This window comes from Oncorhynchus kisutch, linkage group LG1 (assembly GCF_002021735.2).
Source record: "Oncorhynchus kisutch isolate 150728-3 linkage group LG1, Okis_V2, whole genome shotgun sequence".
NCBI classification, from domain to species: domain Eukaryota; kingdom Metazoa; phylum Chordata; class Actinopteri; order Salmoniformes; family Salmonidae; genus Oncorhynchus; species Oncorhynchus kisutch.
The window spans coordinates 14,790,607-14,809,855 of NC_034174.2; the positions used below are offsets into that span (position 1 = coordinate 14,790,607).

Consider the following 19,249-nt stretch of genomic DNA (forward strand, 5'->3'; position numbering starts at 1 on the left):
CTAGAACAGAGCAGCATGTATTGGTCTTCATTGTAATCAGAAGGCCAATATCAATACTATGCATGCCAATCTTTCTTGGCTAAAAGTAGAGGCCGACTGCATCGCTTCTTGTTTTTCTAAGAAACAATGTTTGCAGTCAACTTACAACACTGACACACACCTACCCCACAAGACATGCCACCAGGGTTCTTTACACAGTCCACAAATCTCAAACAAATTCAAGGAAACTTACAGTATTATAGAGCCATGATTGCATGGAACTCCCATCTCAGATTGCTCAAGTGAACGGCAAACCTGGCTTTCAAAAACAGATAAAGTAACACCTCACAACGCAATCCCCTATTTGACCTAAATATTTTGTGTATATGTGTGTATTGACATATATACTGAGTGTACAAAACATTATGTACACCTTCCAAGTATTGCCCTCAGACCCGACTCAATTCATGAAGGCATGGACTCTACAAGGTGTCGAAAGCATTCCACAGGGATGCTGGCCCATGTTGACTCCAATGCTTCCCACAATTATGTCAAGTCAGCTGGATGTCCTTTGGGTGGTGGACCATTCTTGATACACAAGGGAAACTGTTGAGCATGAAAAACCCAGCAACGTTGCAGTTCTTGACACAAACCAGTGCGCCTGGCACTTACTACCATACCCGTCGAAAGGCACATAAATCGATTGTCGATCACCCTCTGAATGGCACACATACACAATCCATGTCACAATTAGAGCGGCAGCGTAGCCTAGTGGTTAGAGCATTGGATTAGTAACCAAAAGGTTGCAATTTCAACTCCCTGAGCTGACAAGGTACAAATCTGTTGTTCTGCCCCTGAACAAGGCAGTTAACCCACTGTTCCTAGGCCATTATTGAAAATAAGAATTTGTTCTTAACTGACTTGCCAAGTTAAATAAAGGTTAAAAAAAACATGTCAAGGCTTAAAAATCCTTCTTTAACCTGTCTCCTCCCCTTCATCTACACTGATTGAAGTGACATCAATAAGGGATCATAGCTTTCACCTGGTCAGTCTCATAGCAGATGTCTAATATTTTGTGCACTCAGTGTATACTGTATGTAACTGAGCCTAGACACTACTGAATATAAAAGACGGCCTAGAATAAGTCTTTAGTTATATTTTTAGTTTTATGTCACGTTTCATGATTTGTATGGACCCCAGGAAGAGTAGCCGCACAATCCACACGATGAGCATACTCATGAAGTTGCACTCTGATAATTTGAAGGTTAAATAAAAGCTACAAAATATTGTATTTTACCAATTTTATTCTTGTGTAATTCAATCTGTCATACAGATACGTTGTATCAACCCCTTGCATTGAGTAACTAGTGAGGTTTGTCCTGTTCATCATCCTTCTGTCTCAAACATCATTTACCAGCAGTAATTTGTGCCTCTTGGTGTAAATTTATAAAAGCATATAATTATCAACTACAACAAACAAAACAAGTCCCTATAAAACCTAAGATTTCAGGGACAGCATAATGAATTGATTGCCTTTTATACCATTCAATAAAATCAATTCATAAAATGCCCACTTACATTTTAAATTTACAAAATGGCGAGCACAAGCACAGGATATGATGAACAACAAGGCAAATAAGCAAAACATATCAAATGCATGCAGGAAAGCCTATATATACACACATACGAAAAACATTATACAAGTTTGGAAGGGTCCATCTTTGAGTTGATATTGACATAGCCATGGCAGTGCCCTTGGCTCAACATCAGCTCCAGTGTCTGGCACACTTGCAGGGTAGGGTATTACATGCATGTTATGATTGTACAAACCAAACTTTTCCCTCGTCTCCAGTTCAGATATTTTAACCAATGTAGGGTGAACTACGCACAACTGTCAAGACGGAGGATGGTGAAAGGCAAATCTGTACATGGCTCCGGGGGAAGAAAGTGTGAATTTGCCCTTTAGTTCTGACCCAGTCCATAATGTTAGGTGCAATTGCCTATTGTGTAGTATTTGTCCTCCATATCCCCAGTGTAACTTCAGCAAGGAATTCAAAAAGGCCTAGAGACTGAGACCTCTCACTGGTACTGTCTGTAGTCTCCTCCAAAGGAAGGGGCAGGCATGGGGGCTGGCTCCTCAGCAAACTGGGGACCTGTATGAAGAGGAGAAGAGGTGAGATCAGGGATAATCTATTGAAAAGACAACTGGGCAGTCATTTGAAGTCGCTATAAGCCTTCATTGCAGCCCTGAGAATCATCTATAGCATAGCTCAGTGACACTCACCAGTTGGGAACTGTGATGAAGCAAATCTAGTAAGCAGGATCCCAGCACCCTCTATCAACGCCAACAGTATACCTCCCATTGCTGCAGAGCCCACCATGGCCACAGGTCCATCTGAAGAGAACAGTAGAGAAATCAGAAAAACAGACTAGCCTTGACAGGTCCATCTGAAGAGAACAGTAGAGAAATCAGAAAAACAGACTAGCCTTGACAGTAAACCAAAACACAACATTTACAGTGAACTGTGAAAGTAAATCCGACCCTGTTCCCTTTTTCCACATTTTGTTACGTTACAGCCTGATTCTAAAATGGATTAAATCTTTTTCTTCCTCTTATCAATCTACACACAATACTCCATAATGACAAAGTGAATGTTTGCAAATGTATTAAAAACAAAAAACAAATATTCAGACCATTTGCTATGAGACTTGAAATAGAGCTCTGGTGCATCCCATTTCCATTGATGATCCTTGAGATGTTGCTACAACTTGATTGGACATGATTTGGAAAGGCACACACCGGTCTATATAAGATCCCACAGTTGACAGTGAGGTCGAAGTAATTGTCAGCAGAGCTCCGAGACAGGATTGTGTCGAGGCACAGATCTGGGGAAGGGTACCAAAAAATGTCTGCAGCATTGAAGGATCCCAAGAACACAGTGGCCTGCATCATTCTTAAATGGACGTTTGGAACCACCAAGACGCTTCCTAGAGCTGGCCGCCCACCCAAAGTGAGCAACTGGGGGAGAAGGGCCTTGGTCAGGGAGGTGACCAAGAACCCAATGGTCAATGACAGCACCCCAGAGTACCTCTGTGGAGATGGGAGAACCTTCCAGAAGGACAACCATCTCTGCAGCACTCCACCAATCAGGACTTTATGGTAGAGTGGCCAGACAGAAGCCATTCCTCAGTAAAAGGCACGACAGCCCGTTTGGAGTTTGCCAAAAGGTACCTAAAGGACTCTCAGACCATGAGAAACCAGATTCTCTGGTCTGATGAAACCAAGATTGAACTCTTTGGCATGAATGCCAAGTGTCACATCTGTAGAAAACCTGGCACCATCCCTACGTTGAAGCATGGTGGTAGCAGCATCATGCTGTGGGAATGTTTTTCAGCGGCAGGGACTGGGAGACTAGTCAGGATCGAGGGAAAGATGAACGGAGCAAAGTACAGAGAGATCCTTAATGAAACCTGCCCCAGAGCGTTCAGGACCTGACTGGGGTGAAGGTTCTCCTTCCAACAGGACAAAGACCCTAAGCACACAGCCAAGACAATGCAGGAGTGGCTTCGGAACAAGTCTTTGAATGTTCTTGAATGGCCCAGCCAGAACCCAGACTCGAACCCAATCGAACATCTCTGGAGACCTGAAAATAGCTGTGCAGCGACACTCCCCATCCAACCTGACAGAGCTTGAGAGGATCTGCAGAGAAGAATGGGAGAAACTTCCCAAATACAGGTGTGCCAAGCTTGTAGCATCATTCCCAAGAAGACTCGAGGCTGCAATCGCTGGCAAAGGTGCTTCATAGTACTGAGTAAAAGGTCTGAATACTTATGTAAATGTCATATTTTTTTTTAAATGAGCATAATTTCCCCAAAACCTGTTTTTGCTTCGTTGTTATAGGGTATTGAGTGTAGATTGATGAGGGGGAAAAAATATTCTAAAATGTATTAACAAGGCTGTAATGTAACAATCAAGGAGCCCGAATACTTTCTGAATGCACATTGAGTGAAAAAACACTATGCCTACACAAATGTGGACTTGAAATGAGAATTACTAACCAAATGAGTCCCACCACTACGCCGGCGTAAGTCTGTGTGATTAACGGCAGCTGAGCTAGAGCAGTGTTTGTGAGACAAGGGCGGATCCCAAAGCCGGGTATTTTTAGAAACATTTCTGTAGAGTCTGAATGTTTTGAACCACAAACTATTCAAATCTATCTATGAAAAGAAGAGACATGCTTTGCTCTATGACACTACACAAGAGTCATTAGAAGGGGTTCATCCACATAAAAGATCATATTAGTGTCTATAATACTGTAATAAACTCACAGTTGCCATCAAACTCCTACAATTTGTCACTGACTGGTTGGATATTAATTTCTCAGTGAGCAAACTATTTCTGTACTTAAAGCATTCATTTAAATACATTTTTATCAGGCTTTTGCTTTGACCTTGTTTTTTTATTGACACTTGTTAGTAAAACTCATGAATGCAATTATTTATGTCAAATTGTTTTGTGTTCTACTTGTAGCCCTGGTTGTCCTATAAAGAAAATTGTAAAATACTTAATTGGGAGTCTAAATATAAGGGCTGGACATGCAGATAAATGTAAGTCAGATTAAAGTGATTTTTGCTGGGGTCTTGGGACTGATAGGGTTAAATTATCACTCACTTCTTGCTGCGAGGATAGCTCCAGTCATGGCCCCGCTTGTGATGGAGTTCCAGGGGTCCTCTTTCTCCCTTACCTTTACCAACCCACAGTCAATCATGGAGAAGAGTCCTCCCCATACTGCAAAGCTACCTACAATAAAAACAGAATCCACACGGTTTCAGACAGAGAAAGCAACAATGCATTACACTCAGAGAATAAAATAAGGACCAAATATGGCAAATACGTTTCAATTTGAATGTGCACTCACCCCCCAACTGTGGGGCTCTGGTTTTGATGGCAGTCATGCTACCTTTCAATCGGTGGCTCATCCCCTGAGAAAAGAAAGAAGATGCATCAAAACTTCTCATTCGTCACACCTCACTTAACCCCTTTTCATGACTCCAATTTCATTCCATTGAACCATTAGAGGTCTCCATTAGCCATGTGTGGCAAATGACAGAAGGCTGCAAATAGAACTAATGTGCAATACCGTTTAGGGAAAAATGTGGAACTTAACTAATAAGCGAGAAGCAGTTTAGGAACGTTGCACCCGGCTTTATTTTAAGAAACACAGAAACGTGGAATGGAACAATGGAAATACGAATGCAAGGTGAGAGGATATGTCGTAGTGCAACAGCCGGGTGCAACTTTGCTAAACTGCGCAAAGTATGTATAACTTTTTTACTTTCTTTCTCGCTTTCTTTCAATCCTTTCTCGCTTGTATGAAAGTTCCAATGATTTCCAAACTGTAACTTCAGCAAGGATTAACAATGTGTCTAAATGTTAAAACAAAGCATTGGGATTGTAGTTCACATGGAGCCAGCTGTCCTCCAAACCATCCATCACCTGAAAACCCAAGACGGGGAATGACTGTATACCACCTTGGGTTCTCCAGAGCCACACCTCACTATGCTCAACTCATTCAGCAAAGTGCTAAATTCTTTGTCAAACAAGGGCTGTAATTGACAGGCATTTTCACAAGTTAAAATGTAACTGTTCCTTCAAATTACAAAGGCTGTATCAAACATAGCTGTCAACTTTATTTTGCACATGGGTGAATTTATTTACATGGCTTTACATACTGAAGGTGAATTTCTGAAGCCCTTGACTGCCTGGAAGATCCCTCCTCCAATGGCCCCCATGGTGAAAGCACCTCCACAGTCATCCACAATTCTCCACGGACTGCAAAAACACAGTGTGTTCAATAAACACAGATAACCACACGACAGGTATCTAACAGTTTTTCCTCAGGGTCATGGGTAAATTTAACTTTGATGCAACCAATATAGTTTTTACATTGTGCTGGAGAGTCCAGCACAGTGTAAAACTCCGATTTTTTAAAACTCTTGGATCAAAGCTAGGGTGCATTTAAAATGCATGAAAAACGTTTTGATTGCCACACTGAGTAGATACCGGTAGGCTAACCATAGATACATACTGCTTTACTCATCTCATATGTATATACTGTATTCTATTATATTCAGTCAATACCACTCCGACATTGCTCTTCCTAATATTTAAATATTCTTAATTCCACTTTTACTTTTTAGATTTGTGTATTGTTAGATACTACTGCATGGTTGGAGCTAGGAACACAAGCATTTTTCTACACCCGCAATAACATCTGCTAAATATGTTTATGTGACCAATACATTTCAATTAGCTAATGTAGTTGCTTGAAACGTAGCTAAGCTGTGCTAGCAGCACATAAACTACTAATAGCTAGCTAGCCCTTACAATTTCTAGCTAGCATATGACCTTTTTTCAGCTTTAACTATGCAAGTCAGGTAAGAACAAATTCTTATTTACAATGACAGCCTACCGGGGAACAGTGTGTTAACTGCCTTGTTCAGGGGCAGAACGACATATTTTTACCTTGTCAGCTCGGGGATTCAATCCAGCAATCTTTCAGTTACTGGCCCAACGCTTTAACCACTAGGCTACCTTGGTGAGATAGCTAGTTAGATACTATTATACTTAATATTGTAATGAAACAGTCTTTCAATGAGCGCGTCCTCGCGACTCTTACGTGTTACAGGAACGCGCTCACCGGCCAAGCACGCGCACTGTCGTGGATGCAAGGTCCGATCACTTCTGACACCAATGTAATGAAACAAGCAGGGAGCAGGTCTCGAACCCTCGACCTTCTAGCCCAGCGCGCTATCGACTGTGTCGCAAAAGCCTGCTCGAACGGCACAGTCGATTTCCGCGCTTTTAAACCCAGGGTCGTTACAATATGATATATTAATGTATTAGGTAGCTATGCTTTCTCATGTGGATGGAGCATGCAGACATTTCATCACACACTATGAAATGATTGAGCAACCACAATCCATAGTTAGCAGGCTAGTAACGTAGCAGGGCTAGCTAGTTACTTATGAACCGTGAACTTGGGAAATATCTAATCCGACTAATTGGTGGTGAAGTGTGGATCACAAAACGTATGCGTGAAATTATACGATTTTAACGTCGTTACCACCAACAACGTTTAAACGCTCAACAAGGTCATTGAAGAGTGCTTCCCAACAACGAACATGGCTTGCTTGCTAGCTGCGTTAGCTAGATAACTAATTTAATTAGCTAGCATCTTTAGCTTAGCTGAATATCTTCGGATTTGGGGTTTAAAATATTCGTTTTGATGAACGATATATTGAATGTATATTTTAACAGGTTATATATGTTAGGACACCATAATAACAAGACCGGTAAAGCGGTCTTGCACTTTAGCTAGCTAGCTACCAAGACTCACCACGGCTCCCGTGCGTATTCCTCCATTTTGTTATTTCAATGGTCCGCCAATCGTCACCAGTTACCACAGTCTCAAACCCCGCCCATTTCTACCATTTCTCTTCATAAAATGGGATTTTTAACCCTAACATTAACCTCACTACTAACCTTATGCCTAACCCTAACCTTAAATTAAAACCAAAAAATAAATGTTTTACTATATAGCCACTTTTGACTTTGTGTCTGTGCTCGTTTCCCCTGATGTAACTGCCAACAACAACCGGAGAAACGACTACGTCATCACTAAATAAATAATGAAGCTATTGCATTATTACATTTTAATTTAATATTTTATCACAGAGTTTATAAACCCAGAAGCGCAACATCGCAAAACTTCCAGGTACGCTTGCGAAGCAGACTAAGCAGACCAGGCATGGGGTTTGAGAAGTCACTGGCCTGTTCCGAGACGGATAGCATCAAACCCGTGATGTATCATGAGTAAATTGTGACTGACTGATCTACAAATAATAATGAGTCGTTACTTATGATGCAAGGTGATTTGTAGATCAGTCAGTCAGCAGTCACCTGCACTGTCGGCTGCAATGTCAAACAAGGCGAATCAGAGAATTGAAAAATGATTCCCAGTTGTTAATTTTCTTAAAATCTAAAAATGCACAACTAAGATTTGAGACAATGTCTTACGTAGTTTAACATATTATTACTCCAATAACGCTCAGCGCCACGGTGCCCACGAAGCTCATCACAAAACTAAGGATCTTGGGACTTAGCACCTCCCTCCCTCTATAACTGGATCCTGGATTTCCTGACCGGCCGCCCCCAGGTGGTAAGAGTAGGCAACAACACATCTGCCACATTTATCCTCAACACTGGGGCACCTCAGGGGTGTGTACTTAGCCCCCTCCTGTACTCCCTGTACACCCACGACTGTGTGGCCAAACACGACTCCAAAACTATCATTAAGTTTGCTGACGACGCCTTGAAATGTAAATTGGATTCCTCCCTGCCAGTTGCAATGTGGCTATCGGAAGTTAATAGTTGTATCCCACTGGAGAAAATCACTTACTGCTTGAGGAATAAGTTAAAAGACATTTTACAGAATTTCGCAACCTTTGATTGACTATATGGAGAATCTCCCCCCACATCACATTGATTTAATCTATATATAATCCTCACATAATGTTTCACACGTAATGTATAATATGTAGCCTACAGGTACGATCCAATGTCTCATTATTATTCTTTTTTATTGTATGTTTGTATATACAATTATCTTTTTTTGTTTTGTTACGCTCGTCTGTTACTGTTACTTTGTCCTATCGTTGTCTAATATCTTTTCACTTTTGTTTTGAATCTTCTTAATTGGAAAATGCAAAAATAAAATATTAAAAATAAAAAAATAAAACGTTTGCTGACGACACAACAGTGGTAGGCCTGATCAACGACGAGACAGCCTATAGGGAGGAAGTCAGAGAACTGGCAGTGTGGTGCCAGGACAACAACCTTTCCCTCACTGTGAGCAAGACAAAGGAGCTGATCGTGGACTACAGGAAAAGGGGGGCCGAATAGGTTCCCATTAACATCAACGGGGCTGTAGTGGGAGCAGTTCGAGAGTTAAGTTCCTTGGTGCCCACATCACCAACGAACTATCATGTTCCAAACACACCAAGACAGTCGTGAAGAGGGCACGACAAAACCTTTTCCCCCCAGATCCTCAAAAAGTTCTACAGCTGCACCATGGGGAGCATCCTGACCAGTTGCATCACCGCCTGGTATGGCAACTGCTCGGCATCTGACCGTAAGGCGCTACAGAGGGTAGTTCGTATGGCCCACCATAAAATTGTCAGAGACTCCAGTCACCCAAGTTATAGAGTGTTTTCTCTGCTACCACACTGCAAGCAGTACCGGAGCGCCAAGTCTATGACCAAAGGCTCCTTAACAGCTTCTACCCCCAAGCCATAAGACTGCTGAACAATTAATCAAATGCCCCCCCTCCATTTGTTTTGTACACTGCTGCTATTCTCTGTTTATTATCTATGCATTGTCACTTCACCCCTACCTACATGTACAAATTACCTCAACTAACCTGTACCCTGCACACTGACTCGGTACCGGTACCCCCTGTATACATCCTCGTTATTTTTATGTTATTGTGTTAATTTTAATTATATTTTAATTATTTTTAACTTTGGTTTATTTGGTAAATATTTTCTTAAATTCTTCTTGAACTGCACTGTTGGTTAAGGGCTTGTAAGTGAGCATTTCACGGTAAGGTCTACACTTGTTGTATTTGGTGAAAAATAAAGTTTGATTTGATCTCGTGAACGTGACAAACTGGCACGTTTACATTTTTCATAAAAAAACAACTTTATATAGAAGGAGTGCCTTTGATTTGACAACTTGCACTTGTGCAGTTCGGCGCGGAACAACCATTAGGCCCATTTTATAGGGCTTGTTCGACATTGCAGCCGACAGTGCAGGTGGCTGACTGATCTGTAAATCACCTTGCGTCATAAATAACTACTCATTAATATTTGTAGATCATTCAGTCAGTCACAATTTACCCGAGATACATTACGGATTTTATGCTCTCGAACACGGCCACAGTCTATGGATAGATAGATACATATTTCTGCGCATGAGCTTAGCTAGCCAACGTGTCGTCGCCATGAAATCGCTATCGGGGATTTCAATTGGAGAAGCAGTTTCTAGCTTCATACTGTATTGTCTAGTTTTATCTTCGTCGATAACTCTTCACTAAAATAGAAAGCCAAGACAAACTCTGGGCCCTATTATGGTCAGAAAAAACTCTTGGCCCTTTAAGATTTTAATTGATTTCCTGAAAACTAGTTTGTCATCGAGCTGTCCAAAGACTATTTTTGGTTAAAGACTCCCCAAAGACCAAACTCTTTATAATCTAATTTCATTTATTAGTGCCCCAAGTTTTTCCTGAGCACGTGACCTGACCAGGAAAAAACAGTAAAATCACATCAAGACTCTAGGCCTACAGGTCAGATTCCATCCAATCTGGAGCGGCATATAGCCTAGTGGTTAAGAGCAGTCAACAAAAGGTTGCTGGTTCAAATCCCCGGGACGACTAGGTGAACAATCTGTCAACATGCCCTTGAGCAAGGCTCTATTCACTCTGGATAAGAGCATCTGCTAAAATGTCAATCTTGTCAGATCATATGGGAAAAACTCATGGCCCAAGTTTTAAAGAGTAATTACACAAGCTGATCATTTCAGGAATAGCCCACTGTTTGGGCTATTACACACGCTGATCATTTCAGGAATAGCCCACTGTTTGGGCTATTACACACGCTGATCATTTCAGGAATAGCCCACTGTTTGGGCTATTACACACGCTGATCATTTCAGGAATAGCCCACTGTTTGGGCTATTACACACGCTGATCTTTTCAGGAATAGCCCACTGTTTGGGCTATTACACACTCTGATCATTTCAGGAATAGCCCACTGTTTGGGCTATTACACACGCTGATCATTTTCAGATTCCTTCCTACCCCACTCCCCATCAGACCAGCGTTCATGGGGAGAGCCAGACAGACCGCTGGCCCACTTCCCATTACTAGGAACGAGAAAGGAATGAATCACAGTGCAACTCCTCATTGAGAAATGACCAAATATAGGCATTTCATGGATAAAGAGGTTTAGGCCAGGCAGTCGAGATGTAAACTGACCTGTTGCTATCCCTCTCAACCCCAAGTGCACTGGCCGGGAGAGAGCAATGCTTTTCCACTGCCTTGAACATGATGTCCTTGAAGGAGCCATCTCACAACTTCTCATATATTGTCAGAACTAGTAGCAGTGCTCTACTTGGACTGAAATAGGTGCCGGTACTCCTTTGGGATGCCGCTACTATTAATATTTAGGCACTTTTGAGCTAATATTCTATAAGAGGTGCAGGAGCTCTAGCAGTAGAAACATTGAGGTGCCGGTACTCCGCTCGAGTGAGCTCCCACCCCAAGTCAAGCACTGGTAGTAGACAGTCCCCTCTCTTTTGTTGGTTGTGTGAAGGACATGATCTTGTGGGAGAGAACTTGTAGAGTGTACTGTACTGTCCTCTCCAACTAAAGTTCACATTCCATTTAGTCTTGTCCGCCAGCCATGTGTACAGAAATGGAAATCAGATTGACATTACAGTATACACACAACAGTGCATTAGATCATTAGGTTTCTGTTCCCAAGGAACACTTCAGTGCTCTCTGTGTGTGTACGCAAACATTTTATTAGGATCCATTTGACATTGTATACTCGGCATGACACACAGAATGGTCCATTCGGTCACAAAGCTTCGAAATCATTGCAGGTTACAGGGCTCTACCAAGACAACATATCTTATATAGATGCTGGAAATGATTCCTGATTCTGTCAACCAAGCAATAGACAGACATAGCCTACTGAATACTTCTCAAGCAGAAGAAATTGTATAAAGATAGAAAAAAATTGGAATGTCCCCCTGAAAGGAAAATATTTTTTAATAGAAGTTTAACATTTAAACAAAATACAGTAAAAGTATCCCTCGCATTTTCTTTATCAGTACTGTACTATCAAATAATGGATAGATATTACCTCATCCGGTATCTTGTTGTTAGACAAAGTATTTTTAACTTTATTCTTGTTGTACTTCATTGCAATGTTGTTAAAATAAAGTTGATTATATTACACTTTCAATTGCAAACATATAAGTACATTTTATTAAAGGTACACAAGCTCTGTAAGTAAAGTTAGTGAAGTCCAATATGACTGAGAAACCACATTATGCATACAAATAATCAAGTCACTTTTAGAGCAGCGAGACACTCCGTACAACATCACATCCAATTTTAAAGTTTTTATTTTAATTTATTATTATTTTGTATTTTATTAACTTTTTATTTAACTAGGCAAGTCGGTTAAAAACACATTCTTATTTACAATGACGGCCTACCCCGGCCAAATCCTCCCATAACCAGGACGACGCTGGGCCAATTGTGCGCCCTATGGGACTCCCGATCACTGAGTCCCATTGTGATACAGCCCGGGATCGAACCAGGGTCTGTAGTGACACCTCTAGAACTGAGATGCAGTGCCTTAGACCGCTGCACCACTCGGGAGCTAGTATTGCATAGCTCAACAAGGCTGCTCTGACATGTTAATAAAATAAACTGTTTTGACATCCTTAGTATCAAGACATCCAGCCTAGAATATATTTGCATTGTTGTTGCTGTGAATAGTATTCTATGATTTATTGTCTTTGCTTTTGAGTGTCGTTTTTTTTCTTCTGTTAGAATTATTTTTTGCACTTTAAGCAAAATGTATGAAAATAGCTTTATACATAACGTTGTTATTACTAAAAGGGCGACCATTCTTACATCCAAAGAAAACTGAACTTCCTTACTGAATCGTTCAAAGACTGAACTTCATACTGAATCGTTCAAAGAAGACTGGGATTATAGGTTGCTTTTTATGTGAAAACTTTGCCTGAGATGTCAGTCTTGAGATTTGGCAACGACACACATTACAAACCACCTCTCTCCTCCCCCTGTGAATTGTTGAAGTCTAACCCCATTTTAATTCCCTGATAATATACCATGGAGAATCAGCAGTTTTGGCAAAATTATATGTCACAAGCCACAAGGTGATTCCCTCCACAAATAAATAAACTGTCAAATTACAGTCCAATTTTTCAATGAATGTTAAAGTAGATTTGTATAGAATTTACAGAAAACTGTTTGACCTGCTTTTCAGTTACCACTACCCCATATTATACTGTACACGTCATGCCACATATGTTTGTCCACATACCATATGAACTTCTTCATAATCTAGTGCAAATAACAGGCAAAGTATCAACACAGACAAAGGCAGACAAATAGGACCTCAGGGCACGTCCTGCTGAAAAACTCCCTCCACAGGGTCCCTGCGGTCCAGTGTATAGCTTAGAGAGAACTCACGGCACAGTGGAAGCCGTGCATCCAATAGAAATCATCTGTTCATTCTCTGCTTGCCTGCCTTATCAACCTCGCAGCACAGTGGTCAGACTGTGTGTCTATCTATGCATGGGATGTGTAGGAGTTTTGATCCACGCTCAAGACCACCTGTGAGATCTATGTCCTTCCTATTTCTTGGGTTATGGTCTCGATTCCAGAGGACTACTGCAACAGCTTTGGTACCGCAACCTGTAGGAAGAGAGGGGATGGTATATGGATATAAATGTGTTACAACTCTATGTCTATCAGCTATTTATCCTTGCCCCACCTTACCTTCTTCAGTTTCATCATATTGGCATTCCTAATGGAGTCCAGCAGTTGGTCCCTGGAGTTAACACCGGCTTTATTGGCCTTATCATCCATCTTCCTCTGTGATGCAGGCGTCAGGGAGTTGCGTAGGGAGTCTATGTCCAGCATGGGAGGTGGGGGTGGTCCTCCAGGAGGAGGGGGTGGAGGAGGTCCCCCTCCTCGTCCTCTTTTAGGAGTCAACTTCGGCGAGGGCATTGGTGAGGGATGTGGGGAGGGTGTAGGGGAAGCCTTGGGGGAACCCCGGAGGAATCCTCCAGCAGTTTTGGGGACCTCCAGCGCCCCTTTCTTCTCACCATTGGCCTGGGCCAGCTTCTGCTCCTGTAGGCGCCGCTGTCGCTGCTTGTCCATGTTACGGCTCAGGATGTTGGTCATGGTCATGCGTGGGCCGGCAAGCTCAAAGCCATAGCCCAGCTTCAGGAGGGTGGTGTTGTCTTTCAATATCTTGGTCATTTCCATTTCTGTCTTGCCCCCACAGATGTGCCTCTGGTTGTGGAAGCGCAGCTCGGTGAGTGTAGTGTTTTTCTGCAAGGCCTGGATCAGGGACATTATACCCTTGGGGGTGAGAAGGTTCGAGTCCAGGTTGATGCTTGTGATGGACGTGTTGCTGCGCAAGGTGCCAGCGATGGCGTAGGCCACATGGTCGTCAGCACGGCAGTTGGCCAAGGCGAATGTCTTAATGTGGGTGTTTTTATTCAAGGCCTCTGCAAACTGGATGAGTGTTTTAGCCTTGATGACCTCAGAGTTGTTGACGTTGAGCTCGGTCATGGTGGGGTCGTTGCTGCGAACCTGTTCTATGAGGTCATCGAACATGCTGGAGTCCTCGTCTTCTTCCTCCTCTACTTTGGGCTTGCTAGGTGTGCTCTTGTTCGCCACACAGTTCCCACGTTGTTCATCACCCTTGATGGATTTTAGTCCTTCATTCAAATCTTTTCCCTTTTTCTCTTCTGTTTCCTTATCTGTGATACTCCTATCTTTCGCTTTCATACTGTCCTTACGTTTTAACACCATGTCTTTCTCCTTATCCTTACCATCTTCTTTCACTTTCTCCTTAGGATCCTCCTTCTCACTTCCGCTCTCCTCTTCTTTTGGTGACTTTTGACGCTCAAGTTTCAAGTCAAACTTGTCTTTATTGGGCTTGTCTTTCTCTTCCACTCTGGATTTCTTATCTTCTGGTTTACTCTCTTCAATGTGACTTTGCTTTTCCACCAACTTTGACACAAGTCCCCTTGTCTTGTTTTCACCTCTTTTCCTACTCTCCTCCTTTCTTTCTTTCTCCTTGATCTCCTCTTTTTCCTTTTTCTCCTGTAACTTGGAGATCATTTCTTTTGTCTTATTACTGGTGCTCAATCTATTGTCTCTTTTCTCCTTCAGCTTGCTATCCTCATTTTTATCTCTTTCTTTGGCATCCTCTTTCTCTACAATGTCCCTACTCTCCCCTCTCCCGAATCTGTCTCTAGTTGTATCTTTCACGTCAGTGTCACTACTCTCAACTCTTTTGAAGCTTTCTCTAGGGGTCTCTTTCACATCTTTTTCTTTGCTCTCCTCTCTCCTGTATCTACTGGACAGGCTGGCTCTGTCCTCTTTAGTACAGTCCGGGCCTTTGTTATTTCTCTCCACCATCTTGTTCTCTCGTTCAGTGGAGATACTTGATTGCCTCCTGATCCCTCCTCCTTCCTTCCCCTCCTGACTCAGGCCCATCTTCCTCAGGTACTCTTGTTTCCGGCTCTCCTTCTTGGGTTCTCCCTGCAGGAGAAGAAACATTACATAGGAATGTTTCCACAGTGAAGTGAATCTGAATAGTATACTGTACACATTGACGAGACTTTCAAGAATCCACACAACAATTCAAACAGTAATACCCTGAACAAAATATAAACACATCATTAAAGTGTTGGTCCCATGTTTCATGAGCAGAAATAAAATATCCCAGAAATGTTCCATATGCACAAAAAGTGTATTTCTCTAACACTTGGAGAACAAATTTGTTTACATCCATGTTAGTGAGCATTTCCTCTTTGCCAAGATAATCCATCCACTGGACAGGTGTGGCATATCAAGAAGCTGATTAAATAGCATGATCATTACACAGGTGCACCTTTTGCTGGGGTCAATAAAAAGCCACTAAAAATGTGCAGTTTTGTCACACAACACAATGCCACAGATGTCTCAAGTTGAGGGAGAGTGCATTTGGCATGTTGACTGCAGGAATGTCCACCAGAGCTGTTGCCAAATAATTTTATGTTAATTTCTCTACCATAAGCCGCCTCCAACGTCTATTTAGTGGAATTGGCAGTAAGTCCAACCAACCTCATAACCGCAGACCACGTGTATGGCGTCGTGTGGACGAGTGGTTTGCTGATGTCAACATTGTGAACAGAGTGCCCCATGGTGGCGGTGGGTTATGGTATGGGCAGGCATAAGCTAAGGACAATGAATACAATTGCATTTTATCAATGGTCTTGAGGCACTGCCCCATGTCGCAAGGATCTGTACACAATTCCTGGAAGCTGTCCCAGTTCTTCCATGGCCTGCATACTCACCAGACATGTCACCCATTGAGCATGTTTGGGATGCTCTGGATTGACATGTACGACAGCGGGTTCCTGTTCCTGGCAATATCCAACAACTTTGCACAGCCATTGAAGAGGAATGTGACAACATTCTACAGGCCACAATCAACAGCCTGATCAACTCTATGCGAAGGAGATGTCGCATTGCATGAGGCAAATGGTGGTCACTGGTGGACACTGACTGGTTTTCTGATCTACGCCCCTAACTTCTTTTTAAAGGATTCTGTGACCAACAGATGCATATCTGTATACCCAGTCATGTGAAATCCATAGATTAGGGTCTAATGATTTTATTTCAATTGACCGATTTCCTGCTATGAACTATTACTCAGTAAATGTTTCTTAATTGTTGCATGTTGCATTTATATTTTTGTTCAGTAGTTTTCTACGGTATCATCCAATTTGAATTAATTTTCAATGTGCCTTGCCTGTTATGGTCATCCCTGCATGGCCACCATTCTATGATGTCAACTAGCAACAGCCCTATTAAGATGATTAATCACAGGCCTGTCCTCCAGCTCCAAATCCAAATCAGTCTGTATCCTTGATTATGTAACCCTGTAACCCTTTGTTTACCAATGATTACACAAAAACATGCATTTGCTCATTCATATTCTCTAAAACTATTAAATATTAAAATGAGTCTTGGTAATACCAGTCTAGTTTTATTTCAAAGCTATTTATGAAGAATAACATATTGGCTCCCTGAGAGCACAGTATGACAAACTATGATATAATCCCACAGCATGTAATGTAAACTTGACATTATATACCATGTGTTTACAGTGTGCATGGGGGAGCCTTTTTATAGTGCAGAAATACATTTGCAGAGCAGCTAAGTGTTTGATTTGTGAGCCTTGCTCCATCTGTTTTGCTGTACAAGGCTGTGGCCCTGGCAGATGTGTCCTTAAAAGGCGGTAAGGAACAATCAACCAAGGAATTCCATCAGGCCGGGATTAAGAAGCTCCACAGGGCCCAGGCTCCATCATCTAAAGTGCCTTTTTTTATACACTTCCAACGGCTACCTCATGGCTCGGTTTCCCCCTACCTGGTGGGCCCTATATCAAAAAGCTGTCACTTACAAAAACAACAAATATTTGACCTATAAACTACAAAGCTACTACAATCTGACATCTCTGTATCTTTAAGCATTTCCTCTGTTTACCAAAGGAGACTTGAGCGAAGAATGTGAAAGCCTCTTAGGGGTATACAATAATGTTTTTTCTGGCATTAGAACTAGCAGCAGTGGAGCATGATTTATGTGGAGCATGAGCTGCTGGAATCTTTTCCAAGGTCCCGTTGGCAGGGGAATAAATGTCAGAAGTATCATCAAAATACCTGTTCAAGAAACACTAACCTAAATGAACTATTAGACATTTGTGAATTGTAATTTGTTTCTCTGGCTTCCAAAAGCCAGTCCTATTAACCAAAATGTGTTTTATTATAGTATAACAGTTACGTGAAACGGGTGGAGCTGATGTGAGGGGGTTGAAAATAGTCCCGATCTGAAAGGATGTGATCAACTTCCACCACTATCGGTTTTGTCAACATCGCTGAGATTAAACAGATTTATCAGTTAAGGGATAAACCAGGTAGATTAACATAGGATAAACACCTAAAGTGACAGATTGTGTGGTAAAGCATCTCAGAAGGCAGACTTTAGACCATCTCAGTCTCTCACATAATACACATTAACTGTGGAGGTTCCACTGACTTGATGTTCAGTTATCATACCTCAATAGACTGTTCCCTTTGGCTGAGCTTCCCTGGACGCTCTCGGCTGTCCAGCTTAGCATCCCGGTCCCGGACAGCATTAGTGGCAGGCTGTTCTATTCCCTCGTTGGGATCCAGGTCCGGTATCACCAACACCTCCTTCTCCAGCTCCTCCATCTCCTCAGGGGACAGGTTGGACAGCAGGTTGTCCAGGTCAGGGTCCTCGCTCACCTGCCGCCCCGTTCGCGTCAGTCCCCTAACCTTCCTCCTGGACATGGTTACCTCTGGCTGGAGAACACGCAAAGAAAATACCCTCGGAGCAGAACAGATGTAAAGGGTTTGTAGCCTACGAGTTGTATGGTATCTCCTTTAGAATATTGTTCTTTCCTAGTGTAGGAGCCTGCAGAATATCGGCCATGGGCCGAAGGTGGTGTCTCTCTCACTGAGACGCCACCAGAGGCATCGATTTTGGTGCTAAGAGGGAGGACTAGAGACTCGGCTTGCAGTCAGGTACCAGTATGGAGTGTTAGCCTATCATGAAAGTTGGTGTGTGAGGCTGGGACATTCTTTGAAATCCTGTGAAACTGCATGTCCATATTTAGTATAGGGTACATAGTCCTTTAAAGGCAAAGGGAAGGGCGGCGGTTTACAGAAATGCCAAAGCATAGTATAACACAGAGCTACTTCCTCTTTCATGATTACAGCATTACTTCAATAGGGTTCGGTGTTCAATCAACACAGACTTCATAAAAACAAACTTGTAAAGTTGAATTTGTATTATAAGATGTGTCCATGCTATTGAGGTGTTTTATTACATAGTTTCACGAGATAACTAATAACGAGCTAATGACTACAAAAACACATGAAACATTGTTCCAACATGAAAAGTCTAACACTGTGCTGAAATACTGTACATTCAAAAATCGCACTATAAACTAAAAGAAGTGGGATATTTCGGTGGAAAAGTAACAAGTTGAGGACATCTACTGGTCAAAATAGTAAACTTCCATCAGGGTAGCCTAGTGGTTAGAGCGTTGGACTAGTAACCGGAAGGTTGCAAGTTCAAATCCCTGAGCTGACAAGGTACAAATCTGTCATTCTGCCCCTGAACAGGCAGTTAACCCACTGTTCCTAGGCTGTCATTGAAAATAAGAATTTGTTCTTAACTGACTTGTCTAGTTAAATAAAGGTAAAATAAATCAAATATCATGACCCCTTTCATACGTTCAGTGATAGATTGACTTAACATCAGTGGCAACCTGTAATTCAGGGCAGGGGCTGCCCCACCTA

At 42.1% G+C, this 19,249-nt stretch overlaps 2 protein-coding genes across 4 annotated transcripts; both read right to left on the reverse strand.

Annotated features, from left to right (window-relative positions):
* Nucleotides 1–1,265: 1,265 nt before the first annotated feature.
* LOC109899020 (mitochondrial import inner membrane translocase subunit Tim17-A-like) lies at nucleotides 1,266–8,205 on the reverse strand. Of its 3 annotated transcripts, none has more exons than XM_020494063.2 (6): nucleotides 7,380–8,205; nucleotides 5,713–5,812; nucleotides 4,899–4,962; nucleotides 4,652–4,780; nucleotides 2,264–2,374; nucleotides 1,266–2,132 (listed from the first exon to the last, which is right to left on the reverse strand). In XM_020494063.2, the coding sequence occupies exons 1-6, from the start codon at nucleotides 7,403–7,405 to the stop codon at nucleotides 2,059–2,061; spliced, it is 504 nt and encodes a 167-aa protein (XP_020349652.1). In that variant the 5' UTR covers nucleotides 7,406–8,205; the 3' UTR covers nucleotides 1,266–2,058. The 3 variants fall into 3 exon arrangements, with proteins under 3 accessions (XP_020349652.1, XP_031691204.1, XP_031691246.1); XM_031835344.1 differs by having other exon boundaries at nucleotides 1,271–2,132; nucleotides 8,060–8,152; XM_031835386.1 differs by having other exon boundaries at nucleotides 1,544–2,132; nucleotides 6,506–7,389.
* Nucleotides 8,206–11,603: 3,398 nt separating this feature from the next.
* LOC109899010 (leiomodin-1) lies at nucleotides 11,604–18,506 on the reverse strand. The gene is made up of 3 exons (XM_020494051.2): nucleotides 17,981–18,506; nucleotides 13,641–15,419; nucleotides 11,604–13,556 (listed from the first exon to the last, which is right to left on the reverse strand). Exons 1-3 carry the CDS (start codon nucleotides 18,233–18,235, stop codon nucleotides 13,530–13,532), a joined length of 2,061 nt encoding a protein of 686 aa, XP_020349640.1. The 5' UTR covers nucleotides 18,236–18,506; the 3' UTR covers nucleotides 11,604–13,529.
* Between the last annotated feature and the right edge of the window lie 743 nt (nucleotides 18,507–19,249).

What these genes read in the sequence shown, in the direction of transcription:
- LOC109899020 (XM_020494063.2), bottom strand. Translation starts at nt 7,405, where the DNA reads ATGGAGGAATACGCACGGGAGCCGTG. An exon ending in GCTTCAGAAATTCACCTTCA is followed by an intron (nt 4,963 to 5,712) that starts GTATGTAAAGCC and finishes TTCTTTTCTCAG; the next exon opens with GGGATGAGCCACCGATTGAA. An exon ending in TTCATCACAGTTCCCAACTG is followed by an intron (nt 2,133 to 2,263) that starts GTGAGTGTCACT and finishes CTCTTCATACAG; the next exon opens with GTCCCCAGTTTGCTGAGGAG.
- LOC109899010 (XM_020494051.2), bottom strand. Translation starts at nt 18,235, where the DNA reads ATGTCCAGGAGGAAGGTTAGGGGACTGACGCGAACGGGGCGGCAGGTG. An exon ending in AAAGGGAACAGTCTATTGAG is followed by an intron (nt 15,420 to 17,980) that starts GTATGATAACTG and finishes CTTCTCCTGCAG; the next exon opens with GGAGAACCCAAGAAGGAGAG. An exon ending in ATATGATGAAACTGAAGAAG is followed by an intron (nt 13,557 to 13,640) that starts GTAAGGTGGGGC and finishes CTCTTCCTACAG; the next exon opens with GTTGCGGTACCAAAGCTGTT.